Source organism: Penicillium canescens (genome assembly GCF_028828765.1).
Source record: "Penicillium canescens strain IBT 15451 chromosome Unknown utg000005l_segment0_segment0, whole genome shotgun sequence".
Lineage (NCBI taxonomy): Eukaryota > Fungi > Ascomycota > Eurotiomycetes > Eurotiales > Aspergillaceae > Penicillium > Penicillium canescens.
In genome coordinates, this window is record NW_026703967.1 from 1,791,713 (window position 1) to 1,805,721 (window position 14,009).

The following is a 14,009-nucleotide window of genomic DNA, read 5'->3' on the forward strand; positions in this document are numbered from 1 at the left end:
ACTATATACGCATCTATGACCCCTGTTGTATGAGTGGTTCATGGCTGCTCTATGGATAGTCTTTCTTGACGCTAGTTCTGTCTTCAAATACTGAAATGTATTGTAAGCTATCACATGATACCTCATCTCACGCTTACTGGTCCTAGACAGAAGTTACTGAGCGCCTCAATGCCTCTTGTTGCGTTGCTCGCCGGGGGCTTATCCATTCACATCTAGTATCCGAGGCTGCCTTCCCTAACACCGCCATTAAGCAACGATGGCAGAAGTCATATACAAATCGGGGCATGCGATGACCCACCTTGCTAGCGATGCAGACGGCAATAGACTAGGCGGTTCGACAAGCCGGTCTAGCCAGGTCACGCAAGAGACAACCGTCAATGAGGGATCTGATCCCGTCCGCCTGCCTGGAGAAGCCGAGTACCTAACTGGCGCAAAGTATTCGCTCCTCATGCTGACCCTGGCTGGGGCCCTTGTGCTAAGCAGCATAGATATGAACATTGTCGCCACGGCAGTGCCTCGCATTACAGACTACTTCCACACAGTTGCGGATGTCGGATGGTATTCCTCCGCGTTCAGGCTTTGCCAGTGCGCTTTCCAATTTATGTTCGGCAAGGCGTACAAGCTTTTCTCTATCAAGCGCGTCTTCTTGCTTGCCAATGTCATCTCGATAGCAGGCTCGCTGCTCTGCGGAGCGGCCAATACATCGATAATGCTGATCATTGGGAGGGCGATAGCTGGCCTAGGCTCTGCTGGTCTTCTTTCAGGGTGCTTCGTCATCCTTGTGCAATCAACACCTCTGCGAAACCGGCCAATGGTCACCGGCGTGATGAGCGCCATCGAAGGCCTGGCTACGCTATCCGCACCACTCCTCGGTGGAGCTATTATGCAGTCACTTGGATGGCGATGGTGCTTTTATATCAATGCGCCTGTAGGTGCCACTACATTATTGTTGACGATGTGCTGTTTCTCGGATACGCCGAAACCAAATGGTGTTGCCCGTATGACACTTAAGCAGAAGATTTTACAACTCGACCTGATTAGCAACCTGCTTCTTATCCCCGCGCTGACTGGCCTCTTTCTCGCATTTTCGTGGGCCGGTACCAAGCATTCTTGGAACAGTGGGCTAGTGATCGGTCCTCTGGTTGCCTTTGGCGTTCTCATAACAGCATTTATCTACAACCAAAAACGCCGCGGAGACGCGGCTGCCCTCCCTTTACGTATTATGAAGCGCCGCAGCATCATCGCTGGATTCATCTTCATCATGTGTGGCAACAGCACTGGCAATGTGCTCGAATACTATCTGCCTACTTACTATCAAGTCGTCCGTGGATATACTCCCGCCAAGAGCGGCTACATGATGCTGCCTATCATCATCGCTGGAACTATTGGCGCGCTGGTCCACGGCTTCGGGACGAGCGTCCTCGGCTACTACGCCCCATTTATGGTCTTTGCCTCGATTATCATGCCTATTGCCGCAGGCCTAATAACCACTTTCAAAATCAACACTAGCTTTGCGCAGCTGATCATATACACCGGTTTCTCAGGTCTTGCCTACGGCATCGGATTCTCAGGGCCGCAGAATGCCGTCCAAACGGTGTTACCCGCAGAGGACGTCCCGCTTGGCACATCTATAATGCTGTTTGCACAGTCGTTCGGACCAACTGTGGCGGTTGCAGTCGCACAGGTCCTGTTTGTAAATCAGCTCTCGGTCAATCTAAATGGTCTCGTGCCTGGCCTGGGCGGAACAAACATCGAGAACATAGGCCTAACGCAGATTGTTGCGAGCGTACCACCGGCCAAGTCTAGAGATGTCCTTGTTGCAATTGATGAAAGTCTCACCCAAACATGGTATTTGGTGGTTGGGCTGGCGTGTGCGACGATGGTCGGAAGTTTGTTGATAGAATGGCGGTCAGTCAAGTCGAGGCGCGACTAGACGTATTAGAAGCTTTGTCTAAATTCCCCTGGAGCTTGGATATTTGAAATCTTGAGCGTTCAAAATACTGCTAGAGACCAAGTTTACGTATGTCGATACATGAAATCGTAACCTTCCGTTCATGCATAGGTATTGTCAGAGACACTAATTAAGTTACTGCACTAAAGATACGCTGATTTTGGTACATGTATATTACTCTTCTTGATTTACTAGGTTCAGGTGGAGTCTCTTACTTACGATGGACGCAGGGAACACCATGCAATTGTTACTCGATGAATCGGCAAATGTTGATTTTTGAAGCTGTATATCAGAAACTAACATTATATGAAAATACACTTGAAGGTTTTGCCTATGAGATGCATATTTGCCGGTTTTAGTGAAACAAGTATTCGAATAATGTAAGGCAACCTAGTCATCATTTTCCAGCCCTAGTAAATTGTCTCTGTGCAGGAGGGTACGTCGTGACTTCACGCTAAGGACTCGGTGCTCCAGCCCACCAACCTTACAGAGTAAATGAGCTTCTCTCGTGAAAATCGACCGAAATTATTTGCATTGTTGGTAGGTCCAGCGTGGGTAACATCTGACTACGTATAAACAATGAAAACGGAGTACTAGTTCGTATGTTAGGGCCATTTGGTGTACCGAAAAACTGGCTTCTTAATCCAGACTCTTTCGTAATGCGAACTGGCTTCCCCAAGTAAACATACAGCATCTTTGTACCTGCATTAATGCGAACTACTAGTGGATAGGCTTTTAGAGATTAAACCGCCTCTGGCTAAGATCAACAATTGAAATTGATTGGACTTGATGTCAGTTTCCCTATTCACGTCAATGGATATACTGCAACTTAACTCCTACTTACACCCTTGGACATGGTCTCAAAAGTCCCAATGGACAAGCCAGCCTCCGAGACTTCAGCGTTAGAAGTGTCTCACATGAGTGACTTGGCTCTACTGTATATTGAGTCATGAACCCCCACATTGGACTGAAAAATTGCTGGTCTAGTGAAGATATGACCTGACACGGAGACCTGTACGCTCGGTACGAAGTATTTTGCATAAAAGTTATGATTTCTCACATTATCTCCATGTCAATATAACCCTTCGTGGATATCTGGCCCCCCTGCTTGGCAAGTCTTGGCATCCACGGCCAAGGCGGTCGTGGCGTCGTGGCGGTCGTGGCGGCCATTGTTATTTCCGAATACTATTTGAGGTTCTCGCTCAGTCACGTCGTGCAGAACACAACGACGTTGGTCGGTCGATAAGACAAAAACGCTAGGGCCTCACGTTGTCAAACCCCTGACAACTGACTTGCCGAAGACTCAACGCATATAGTGTCGCCATTCTTCCCATTCTTCCGCCATAATCCTTCTTATTCCCTTGCATCCTCATATAGACCCGTCATGTTCCATTCTTATCAAATAGATTATGAATTGATTTCAGAACTTCAACCATCTAAGAACCAATCACACAGCGGATCGGATCAATTTTCTTCATATTCAAGCCTAATCCATGCTCAGGGACGAAGTATCTATTAAGCCTGCAATCATCTTCGTCAAAATTCAAGATACTGGTATGGTCACATATTTCAAGTGGAAATGGCCTGGTGGGTCCGTTTCTGTATTCACATTTCACAGGATTCAGGGGTCCGACTCGCCTTGACTTCTCCACCAGGATTCAATTTCAGCTTGCAAATGAAACTAGCCATGAAAGTGAAGACAAGACATTCACATAAGGACAGAGCGCAGACAGGCCCATCACCAACGTCAACTTGTTGTCTGGCTATGTACATGTACAGCAACCAGCTGGATTCCCGGGCTGATCTTTTCTTTAAGTAAACAACCTGCATGACCACTAGGTTGTAATAGGAAAAGTACTGCAGAGTCGGCCCCCGGGTATTTCGACGACCTCAGCTGATGACAATGCTCTCTGCATTCCCCAACCTCCTGAAGACTTAGGTGCTCGACATTTGATCCAAGCCTTAGAAGAATTTACGGGCGATGTTGGCAAGCATCAAGCTTGATAGCCCATCATGACAACCACTACCGTCTCTGCGTCCACCCCCGCATCTAACGTGCCATTGACGACATTATTCACTCCACCAAGCTCCTGCGACAACTATTCTTGGATTTCCTCGGATTGTTTGGGGACTACGTGCCGGGGTGTATATAACATAGTACGCGCGACTGAATCAGAATGTTATCCACCTGGCTGGGCGACCTCAGCGACAACGTTCTCGCCGGGGCTGGTTTGTCCGAGTGGATATTCCATCGCGGCCACCACACTGGCCTCATACGGTGCTGCGAGTAGCGAGACTCGGGCGACATGTTGTCCTAGGTATGCGATCACGACTCCTATCTCTATGAAGCAGCTTGGAAACTGACATGAGCTTCTTCGGATATCTTCTAGTGGCTTCACCGTTGCAACCGAAAGCCCTCTGGCGTGGTACACACCCGAGCCATGTATCAGAACAACTGATGTCGCTACAACTATCACGTTTAAGGTCGTTGGCGTGACACCCACCACTACAACGGCAATCACCTGGTCCAATCCTATATACCATGCAATGCCAGTCGGTCTTGCGTGGCAGTCGTCGGATACCGTATCTACATCGGTAGATGTCACGCCCAAGACAGCAACAAGTTCCACGACGGCAACTAATTCCGCGGCTGCAACGACAAGTTCAGCGCCTAGCTCGGGGGAAAGTAGTTCAGGTCTCTCGACCGGCGCAAAAGCTGGTATCGGTGTTGGTGTTTCCGTTGGCGTGATTGCCATCGCCCTTGCTATCGGCGCATTTTTCTGGCTACGGCGGAGAAAGCCCCAGGGGAGTCTCCAGCAGGTTCCCAGTGAATATGGGTCGGCGCCAAAGACCCCTAGTCATGTGAAACCCACTGAACTGGAGGATATGTCATCGACTTCTGGGGCAACTGAGTTGCCGACAGACTATCCCAGACTGCATGAGCTTAGAGGTTAAGCAGAACGATGAATAGGCTCGAGGATTGAAGGCATGTAGACCATTAAACATGTGAACGGAGCGACAGTTGTAGCTCGATAAATGCCAAATTAATAATACCCATCGTATGACTGGAACATACCATAACAGTGGATCAGCAGTGGATCAGTGGAGTGATGTGTTGTACATGTAGATCCAAACCAGAGCAATATCAGAAAGAAGAAGAAAACAATGTTAATTGCTTCTGGGATGTGATATTGGTGCCATTCCAAGACCCTGCAAAATACCGTATCGTGCTGGTAATAAGACTTGTGTATTGCATTGTAATTTTGGCCCCCAACGTGTGAGTTTGATCTTCGCTGCATAGCCTCCATAGAGATAAGTGGAACTCGCGCATCTGCTGTCAGCATCAGCATCCAAGGCTTACATGTACTATTACCAAATTAGTTAGTGTCTAGCTAGCTTCCATAATTTATGCGCTTCATCCTTCAAAGAGATGAATCTTTCACTAGTGTGATTTATTAGCAAACCTTGTAAGGCAGATTGTAGAGAGACTTGGCAGGGACAAACGAACCCAATCAGTTAAGGCTAAAATCGACGACCCACCATGCTATACTATCTTGAGTAAAGCTTTCAACGTGGTAGACAATTGATTCTGTGAGGTTGCCACCTCGCTTCGAAGCGTAGACTACTATAGAGGTGAAACTATAGTACAAAGCTCCACAGACACTTGTACTTGCCACATTGAGCGAAGTATTCATTCTAGACAGATGCCTTATATCATTCGAACAGACACTACAACTAAGTTACATCCAAGGCAGATAATTGGATAGAATGCTCAGAGTAGAAAGGTTGCAAACACTTCTATAATTGAAAAAGACCCATAGCAGGATTACCCCTGCCTCGCAGTCTGCGGGTACCTAAGCGGCTCCGCCAAGAATGATATTAACGACGCCATGGCCTATCACATCTCCTCAAGATCCTTCTGGACAAAAATTACCAGAATATAGTATAGCCGAAACACTGCAGGATTCCCAATAAATAATACATGCAGGCTGCAAATTCGACCGGATTTTCTGTATGATGCCCCGGCCTATCTCGACTTCCACATCAGCCTTATTAGCCGCAAGCCGTCCAATGCTGAGGAAATTAATTGTCTCAGACTAACTGAGCAGACTCTAAAATGGCTCGAAACGGCTCGAATGAAAAAGGGTCTTTTGAGAGCCCTCCTAGCGCGTTTACCTGGGGCCTGTAATACCTGAATTCCAGCTTCCTATATAGGCGATCCTGTCGCGAAGGTCAGAGGAGGAAAGGGGAAGAGCCAAGAATGTTCCATTTTTATCTCTAGCCTGCCGTCTCTAACAGAAGACTGGGGTCAGGGAACCCGACTAAAGCTGTCTGCTCTCTGGCCAAGCCACGCGGTTGCGGGTGCTGGCTCCCGAAAAAAAAAAAGGTACCGCCGTCGGTGCTGCTGCAAAGTACAATACAAGAGAAACATTCACAACCCTTCTCTCATGGTTGCATACGTAGCTACCACCGCACTTTCGTCCGTGGTTTTTCAGCGACAGGAGCCTTTGCAACCCCAATCGATCTGGCATTCTCCAGTGTGAAATCCTTAGGCCACACAATGCCGCATAACTTGTTAGTTGATTGGTTGGCAGCTCGTAAATAGAACAACCACAGGGTTTGAAGGAGTTCGTGCGGCAGATGAAGCATCTTCTGGCATCGAAAATACATGTTTCGCCCTCCCAGGCACTGGCCTAGTCCATCACGCCTTCCTGGCTCATCTTGGTTGTTTGGCACACGGAGCGAACATGATCCCACAAGAACATGACGTTCGGATCAATATTCGTATTCTTATTGAACGGGTACGGGATGAGGGAGTCTGTGATGTCCGATGGCGCACAAGCCGTCAGACTCCTGAAGCTGCAATGGCAACGTCTTGGCGGTCTCAATGCCGAAACTGGCAGCTTTCAAGATGATGAGGTAGAGACTAAGCCACGGGAGGTGATTGTGTACAAAAAGCAGGCCGACAAAGTGAAAACCAAAACATCAACATTCGAGTGCCCTCCTTCTTGTCCCAGGACCTTCATAGCTTTCGCCAAGCCCCCAAATCCTTCTGCCATCCTAGGCTGTGGAGGGTAATTTCCAGTCGTTGGGCATCTCAATGTATCGCAAGCCTCCACATGGGCCAGTATGTCTTGGGTTCCCAAACTACCCCAGAGAATAATTAGCGACTAGAGCTTCTAGGTAGTAGAGGAAGCCTCGTAGTTGGGGTCCACAAATTCACCATCACAACCTTCATCGAACTCGTCTAGGATCTTCGCGATGTCACTAATAAAAGTAATTTCCTGCTTCTATAGCCAATGCGAGATCATATGTGTCTTCCGTATAACGGGTAGCCGAAGGAGTGGGCGAAGAGGGCTCTAGGCAAGCCAGTGATTAGGCCGGGGCGGCCGGGGTTAATGCGAGAGTACTCGAGTGGAACCTCTCCCAATATGTCCTAATAGGCGTTGCCGTATGTGATCGTGGTTTGCTATCGTGTTGTTAGTGAATCCAAATAACCCAGTCGAAATGTACTCCACTCACCCTAGTTCTGTTCTAGGCGGGAAGATGCCTGGGAATTCTCTTGAATTCTCTCCATGATACCGAGGTCACAAAGCTTTGGACTCTAGTAACAATTAACAATTTTTGCATGAGGATCCATTTCGGAACTAGGACTGACTTTGGCCTTGTTCGTCTTCTTTTCTCGGCATGCGTGGCCTTTCAGTTTTCAAGCATATACGTCAGGTTTCTCCATTGGCGGCGGGACAACATTCGTGGGGATTATGTTCGAGCGTCGAATATATCACTCTGCAATGATTGAAACTGAGAACAAGAAAGAGATATACCTGATCTTCCCTCCCTTATATCGTTAAATCGTAGAACCGGGTGAGAGCAATTGACTTCACTAGCTCGCTCGAAGAGTCTAGAAAGCATTATTTGGCTTCACCGTGCACACTCATCCCGCTCAAGCAGCATGAATCCGGAATGGCTTCCATCGTTGTGTGAGAAAAGCATTTCATTCTGTCCAGCACAACAACAAGCAGTCCATTGCCTATCTCTGTTTGAGTTGAACAAGAAATGTGCAGACGAAGATACTGCAAAGGCTTTAGTATATCATTCAGATCACTGTCGTTGGCCGATACCATGCTTTCAATGAGCATTATCATGTCGTCGTTCGGCAGATCCTCAGCCCAACGGGATAGAGTATGGATGAGAGTCGCACCATCCACTGTGACAAACTGCTTTTAAGGTCTCCCGCACCCCTGTCGTAGATCATCATGATCGAAAAGACCATCGACCCCACGACGAGCCCATGCATATATAATCAACCGGGGACTTCTAGATGTTATACACGAGTTTTCTCCAGGTCCGGCATCTGGCAAACAGCCACAGGACTTTGAGTTCACCGAAGACACACACAGCTTGAGAAAGTATTCTTTGCCGATGGGTGTGCAGCATAAAAACAGGGCAAAAGCCAGCATTGCTTTCGCATGCCGCCGTAGGTTTGATACGTAAGTATGTCAGAAACCGAAGTCCGCAAATCGATGTTCCCTTTCCGTATTTCCATCACCTCTGGCTCCTTCGTCAATGCCTTTTTCGCCTCGTTGGTCAAAACAGGACAAAGTACAGTCTCAGCTGTGGTCTTCTCCCATGGAGTCTCGTAAATAAAGTCCGTGAACGCAATGTTGGCTCAATGGCGAGATTTGTTTGTCTCACGATTTGACGAACGATGCGTCTGATTAACGCAACAACAGAATAGCTGACGCAGTGGTGAAGACACTCTTGGTTCTCTGATGGTTGCGAATCCCCGCAATCAACGTCCCCAAATCGAATACCAACAGAATTGATCTCATTCTCTGTCACACACACGCGTCTTGTTTTGGTTTCTAGGTCTGTTGCCGGGGTCCGGGTCCAACGTCTTGGGATCAGCGGCTGGGCGGGAGGCACGGGCCTGGCCACATGTCTGACATACAACATTACCATCAAGATCGATCTCGCGGGTGGTAGGACGGCAGGATAACCGTGGTACCGGTGGACGGCACGGTGAGGTCGAGCTTATCGAGGCCAGCTTGCTAGCGGTTAAGAGCTTGCGGCGCCGGTCTCCAGTGAGGGTGCTGGAATCGAAGATGATTAGTGTCAACGAGTCGCCGAAATGCTTCTCCACTCTGTAATCCATGTATCAGGGCATTAGGGACCAGGATTACCGTCGGGGCAACGCTGCGAACATAACGGTGAGCCTCAGTCATGACGCTTCATGGGCAGAAATGTCTTGCGGCCTGTGCCGTCCCCAAAGAGAACCTTTTCAATTCAAGTATGGCAATTATGGCAGGTCATGAGTGGACCTTATGAGCAAGTTCGAAGTCTGCTCGTTGGTGGAAAAGTGAAAAAAATATGTCAGGGATTTGATTGTTGAGTGGTCCTGTAGCTTCAGAATGTCCGAGGTGATTCTGACAGATATATATAATTGGGTGACTTTTTAAGGAGTCGTGAATGAAAGGAGAGAAGATGAAATGAAGAAAAGATCGACAGGAGGAAGATGGTATATCATAAAGGAAGTATGATATATGCTGAAGGGAGTATGATATATAAGAAAGGAAGATGTTGAGGAAGATGATATTTGCTGAAGGGAAGAGAGGTGGAGGTGAGATAAGGGTAATATATAGATGAGGTATGAGAAGGTAGGAGGTAAGTAGGTAGGAGGTAGGTAGGTAGGTAGGAGGTAGGTAGCGACGATGAGCTGTCAACTTATAGCGAGAAGTAGAAGTGTTGGAATATTCTGGCTGAGCACAAAGTCTAAAAGTGACACGATTTTCTCTTTGTCTCTCAGATGAGAAAACTGCAAATAAAGAATTCCCAGTCTCAACTCACTTAATACATTTCAAAGAATATTTCCAAGCTAAAGCCACCACCGCGCAGAAAAGCAATAATACAAGTCAGATATCGATAAGGTGACATGTCATTCAAAATAATCAAGACAAAAAAAGTCCCTAAGCAATTGGTATCTCGTACTCTGGAATCAAAGTCCGACCTAGCGCCACGCTGATAGATGCAATAGACAAAACCCTTCTTGGACAATCAAGAAAATAGTACACTGCACTATTCCTCTTCACTGACCTCACTCTCATCATCACTGGGAACATACTGCCTGGAAGCAGTGGGCTGACTGTACTGATGTCTGCGAGCCTCCTCTTCCCGGGCACTTTCCTCGAAAGCGGCTTCCATCTCTGCAGCCAAGGCATCGTCATCTTCGACTTCGTCCCCTTGGGTTGTTGTGCCTGTCGGCGCTGATGAGGTCGGGTGGGTGGTTGTTCCGACTGGAGAGGGGAGTCTGAATTCGCCCATTTCTTCTTCGCCGTTTTCGCCGTCGGCGGGTGTATTGTTTGATGAAAAGTATGCGGGGTTGACCCTGAAGGAGCGGGACGGGGGCGGAGAGCCCATGTCGATAATGAGATCGCCGTCAATGATGATGTTTGAACTTGGTGATTGGCCGGCTTGTTGAGATCCTGTCTCAGCATCTGACGGCGACGAGCGAGAATCTTCAATCTCAAGCGTGTCGGGCTGGCTAGTGGGTTGGCTAGCAGGCTGGCCGACTGGCTCGGCTGGCTTTGGAGAAGGTTTGGCGACGGGTGGTTTCGCGGCTGGCGGTTTCGCGGCTGGCTTCTGCTGTCGTAGCGGGTTCGCTTGGGCCTTTGGCCGAGGCAGTGGCTTTGCGACGGACTTGGCGGCTGGTATCACTGGTGTGTTTGCTCGGCTTGCAATAGAAGGTTCCGGAGTGGTGTTATGCGAAGGTAAACAGTACTTATTATCCGGCCCGCGGTTCTTGGGAAGGTAGTGTCGCCAGTCATATGGGTTGTCTGGGTCGGCGGGACCTTCATCGTCGCTGGTATCCCCTGCATGGCGGTCCTCACCCGAAGTCGTCGGCTCATCCTCATACTTTATCTGGAGTTGTTCGTACTGTTCACGGACCTGCTTTTCCGTCTTTCCTGGCGCCGAGCGTAGATTGAAATTGAAAGTTGTGGAGACCGGCTCAAGCACAAAGACTTTGCGCTCCGGATCGAAGACCAGGACCAGGTTTTGTTCGCTCGACGGGTCCTCACTACCCTTGTATGACCAGGCCAGTGTGTGATCGGCGTTGGGGGCCTTATCGGTGACGGAGAGGTCGTAGAGATCTTGCGATTGGGAGGGAGTGATGGTTGAGCGCTGTTGTGGGGTGGCAGACTTGGATTTGTAATTGTAGTTAATGTTGACCAGGCTGTTTGTGTCCAACCTCTGTGCAAGTCGCTCGCCTAGCACAATTGGGTACTCGGCCTGCTTGGTCGGATCGATCATGGCGGAGAGGGTGGGGATTGCCATGGCTGAGGAAGAGACCAGTGGCCAGTGACCCCGAAGTCAAGAATTCGAGGGTTCGGCAGGATGCAAGGGAGGAAGAAGAGAGAGAGAGAGGGCCAAAGTCGGGGAAAGGTTGAGGTGGAGAAAGCGGAAGTAGGAAATGACCCAGTTCTCCCCACCCTACCAAAAACAAGTTAAACACTAATACTGTGAGTTAAGAGGTACATAGATATACAGAATGTAGAGATACAGAGATGATTTAGTCATGGAATACTGTATACGTTTCTTTGTTATACTCCGAATTCTGTACTACATTTTACGCAGGCTCCGACTTCGGGATGGAAATTGGTCAATACTGCCGAGCCAAAAGGATTCCATTAGACGATTACCAGCCGAGACATTAACAAAACAGCGGCGTGGAAATACAATGCGATAAAACAGTGGGAGGTATCAAACAAAGAGTCAAAACAGGCGAGTCAGCTTTTGCAGCCATCTAAGAGCCCCCAACCAGACCAAATGGGCATGTCTCATTTATTTGAACTTCTCCTTGAGCTTGTGGATGAAGCCACTCAGACGCTTCTTCTTCTTGTCGCCGTTAGTAGAAGCACCCTCAGTACTGGGGGACTGCTTGGACTCTTGCGCGGGCTTGGGGGTTGAGGTCTCGGGTGCCTTGGTAGTCTCCGGTCCAGTCGTCACGGTGGGACCGGCAGGTTTGGCGGTGGTAGTCTCATCAGCAGGGGCAGATTCCACACCAGTCGTCACAGTTGGGCCACTGGGCTCGGTCTTGGGTGCCGAGGTGGGAGCGGCGGCGGCAGCATTGCGACCAGGGGGAGGCGTTGAAGTCGGCGACACATCTGAGGAGTCAAAGCCACCAGCAACAGTGAGGTGAGGGGCGATGGGCTGGGTGGCCGCAGTCACGGTGGGTGCCGGGGCGCCTGCAGACTCTTCAACATCGACCTTCTTCTGAAGTTCCTGCTCGAATCTCTTCTTCTCGTCGACTGCATCCTGGTTCGCAGCAGCCTCGGGGTCCTGGTGGGCCTCGGCGAGAGAGTCCTTCACCACTTCAGGGACCTCCTCAACAGGCTTGTTGCCGTTAGTCTGCTTGCCCTTCGACTCTAGAGGAACCTCGGCAGCCAATGCAGCCGTGGTAGAGGTGGGAGCGGCAGATTGGATGGTGTATCCCGGGTCAGCCGCTGCTGCCTGCTGGGCGGGACCACCGGAGTAGGTGGGCTCATTGTCATTAGCAGCTGCCCTTTGCGCAGGGCCCCCTGATGGGAAGACTGGATTCGGGTATCATGTTCTTCGTGACGGGAGGAATGGTGAATGCGAAAGCGCTGCCGTCCGAAGTGTTGGCGTCAGACGTGCTGGTTGGGTTTCCGCCAACAGGAAGAGTCTGGCCCTTCTCGTATGACTCCTTGTCCAGGTTCACAGTGGAGTCCACAGTGTTGTTATGAAGCTCGCTCGAGTGAGGGACCTTTTCGCCAGGCGCCAGCTTGACAGGGTTGCCATAGCCGCCTGATGCGGGGATGGGATCCACCGACAAGGTCTGCTCAGTCTCCTGGCCGGGAGTGTCAGGGAAGGTGCCAGGCAGGTTGCCATTTGGCTCCTTGGGCACATTGGCAGCAAGTGCCGCGGTAGTGGAATCTGGAGTGACGCCAGACATCGGGGCGTCAGTGGAGTCAACGATCTCTTCAGGTAGGAGGACGTTGTTGATGTTGTTGTGGCCGTCGTTCTCCTGTCGCACACTACTATCTGTGGTCCAAGTACCGTCGACGACGAACTGAATCAAGTCAGTAAATAAAATACGTAGAACAGGGAGATAGCGTCGTAAGAGTCATAGCGACATTAAGTAGTTGGGGAAACACATGTGACGTCAGTGGAGAGGCCAGGTGCCTAGAAGGCTTCCAGGTTCTCACCGCTTCAGGGAGCTCTCACCTTGTAATGGGTTTTCTCAGGTGCCAAAGACACCTCCTTGACAAAGATGTCGCCTACCCGGTCCAGTTTCACCGTCTTACCCCAATCATCGAAAGTGCCTGTCACGAACACTTCGCTCGCATTGTTGGGCCTAAGGCAAGTAACCGGTCAGCGACCTAATGTGCCACAGCTTCGAGTTCGAGGAGATTACTCTTAAGAGAGCCATCCCTCCCCCTTAAAAATCCATGACTTACCACTTGAATGTGAATTTTCCCATCTCCAGCAATTCAGACAGAAAGGAAGGTAAAATTAAGAGGTTGGGAAGAACCTTGGAAGATTGGGAAAGAAAGGAATGATCTTCTTTAAGGCTAAAGCAGTGGGGGTGACACAGACCCTCCGGTCAAGGAACGGTGAATCCTCCACTATCTATTCCGTACACTTTAAGGCAACTGATGCTAGACTTTTTCTACTTTTTACTATTTGCAGCCACGGAGCACCGTGTACATATATCAGGGGTTAGGGGCATATGGTCTGCCTAATTGCACCAGTAAAAATAGGATATTTGCCGCTTCACATAGGGGAGGGGGCAAGGTATTACATGCAGATAACGTCTAGAATATCTCCAAATATAAAGAATATAGCCAGTTCCAAAGAACTCTGCAGATTCCCCACTGTGACTCTGAAAGCGGCAGGGTGCGGATAAGTGACTACAAGCTCCTATTCGCCACGGGTGTGGGTGGCAAAGGTGCAATGATCATCAATACGGTCCGGCTTTCTAGAAGACACTTGGAACGAAATGTGCATGGATGTTGGATCCCAGAGTCATACATGTAGT

General features: G+C 49.4%; 6 protein-coding genes across 6 annotated transcripts; 3 read left to right on the forward strand and 3 right to left on the reverse strand.

The window, feature by feature from the left end:
* Nucleotides 1-256: 256 nt before the first annotated feature.
* Nucleotides 257-1,933, forward strand: N7446_008265 (MDR family MFS transporter; the record flags this gene model as incomplete). Its single annotated transcript, XM_058517010.1, has 1 exon — nucleotides 257-1,933. One exon carries the CDS (start codon nucleotides 257-259, stop codon nucleotides 1,931-1,933), a length of 1,677 nt encoding a protein of 558 aa, XP_058370656.1.
* Nucleotides 1,934-3,850: 1,917 nt separating this feature from the next.
* N7446_008266 (uncharacterized protein) lies at nucleotides 3,851-4,937 on the forward strand. Its single transcript, XM_058517011.1, has 2 exons — nucleotides 3,851-4,269; nucleotides 4,342-4,937. Exons 1-2 carry the CDS (start codon nucleotides 3,965-3,967, stop codon nucleotides 4,904-4,906), a joined length of 870 nt encoding a protein of 289 aa, XP_058370657.1. The 5' UTR covers nucleotides 3,851-3,964; the 3' UTR covers nucleotides 4,907-4,937.
* A 1,778-nt stretch (nucleotides 4,938-6,715) lies between these two features.
* N7446_008267 (uncharacterized protein) lies at nucleotides 6,716-7,030 on the forward strand (the record flags this gene model as incomplete). The annotated part of the gene is made up of 1 exon (XM_058517012.1): nucleotides 6,716-7,030. The coding sequence occupies one exon, from the start codon at nucleotides 6,716-6,718 to the stop codon at nucleotides 7,028-7,030; it is 315 nt and encodes a 104-aa protein (XP_058370658.1).
* Nucleotides 7,031-8,780: 1,750 nt separating this feature from the next.
* Nucleotides 8,781-9,107, reverse strand: N7446_008268 (uncharacterized protein; the record flags this gene model as incomplete). Its single annotated transcript, XM_058517013.1, has 1 exon — nucleotides 8,781-9,107. One exon carries the CDS (start codon nucleotides 9,105-9,107, stop codon nucleotides 8,781-8,783), a length of 327 nt encoding a protein of 108 aa, XP_058370659.1.
* A 920-nt stretch (nucleotides 9,108-10,027) lies between these two features.
* N7446_008269 (ELL-associated factor) lies at nucleotides 10,028-11,284 on the reverse strand (the record flags this gene model as incomplete). Its single annotated transcript, XM_058517014.1, has 1 exon — nucleotides 10,028-11,284. One exon carries the CDS (start codon nucleotides 11,282-11,284, stop codon nucleotides 10,028-10,030), a length of 1,257 nt encoding a protein of 418 aa, XP_058370660.1.
* Nucleotides 11,285-11,791: 507 nt separating this feature from the next.
* Nucleotides 11,792-13,588, reverse strand: N7446_008270 (carbohydrate-binding module family 48 protein; the record flags this gene model as incomplete). Its single annotated transcript, XM_058517015.1, has 5 exons — nucleotides 13,429-13,588; nucleotides 13,196-13,325; nucleotides 12,645-13,040; nucleotides 12,570-12,594; nucleotides 11,792-12,540 (listed from the first exon to the last, which is right to left on the reverse strand). The coding sequence occupies exons 1-5, from the start codon at nucleotides 13,449-13,451 to the stop codon at nucleotides 11,792-11,794; spliced, it is 1,323 nt and encodes a 440-aa protein (XP_058370661.1). The 5' UTR covers nucleotides 13,452-13,588.
* Nucleotides 13,589-14,009: the final 421 nt, after the last annotated feature.

Excerpts from the sequence above, each read along its gene's own strand:
- N7446_008266 (XM_058517011.1), top strand. The coding sequence starts at position 3,965 with ATGACAACCACTACCGTCTCTGCGTCCACCCCCGCATCTAACGTGCCA. Across the intron at positions 4,270-4,341 it reads CGGGCGACATGTTGTCCTAG|TGGCTTCACCGTTGCAACCG; the intron begins GTATGCGATCAC and ends GATATCTTCTAG.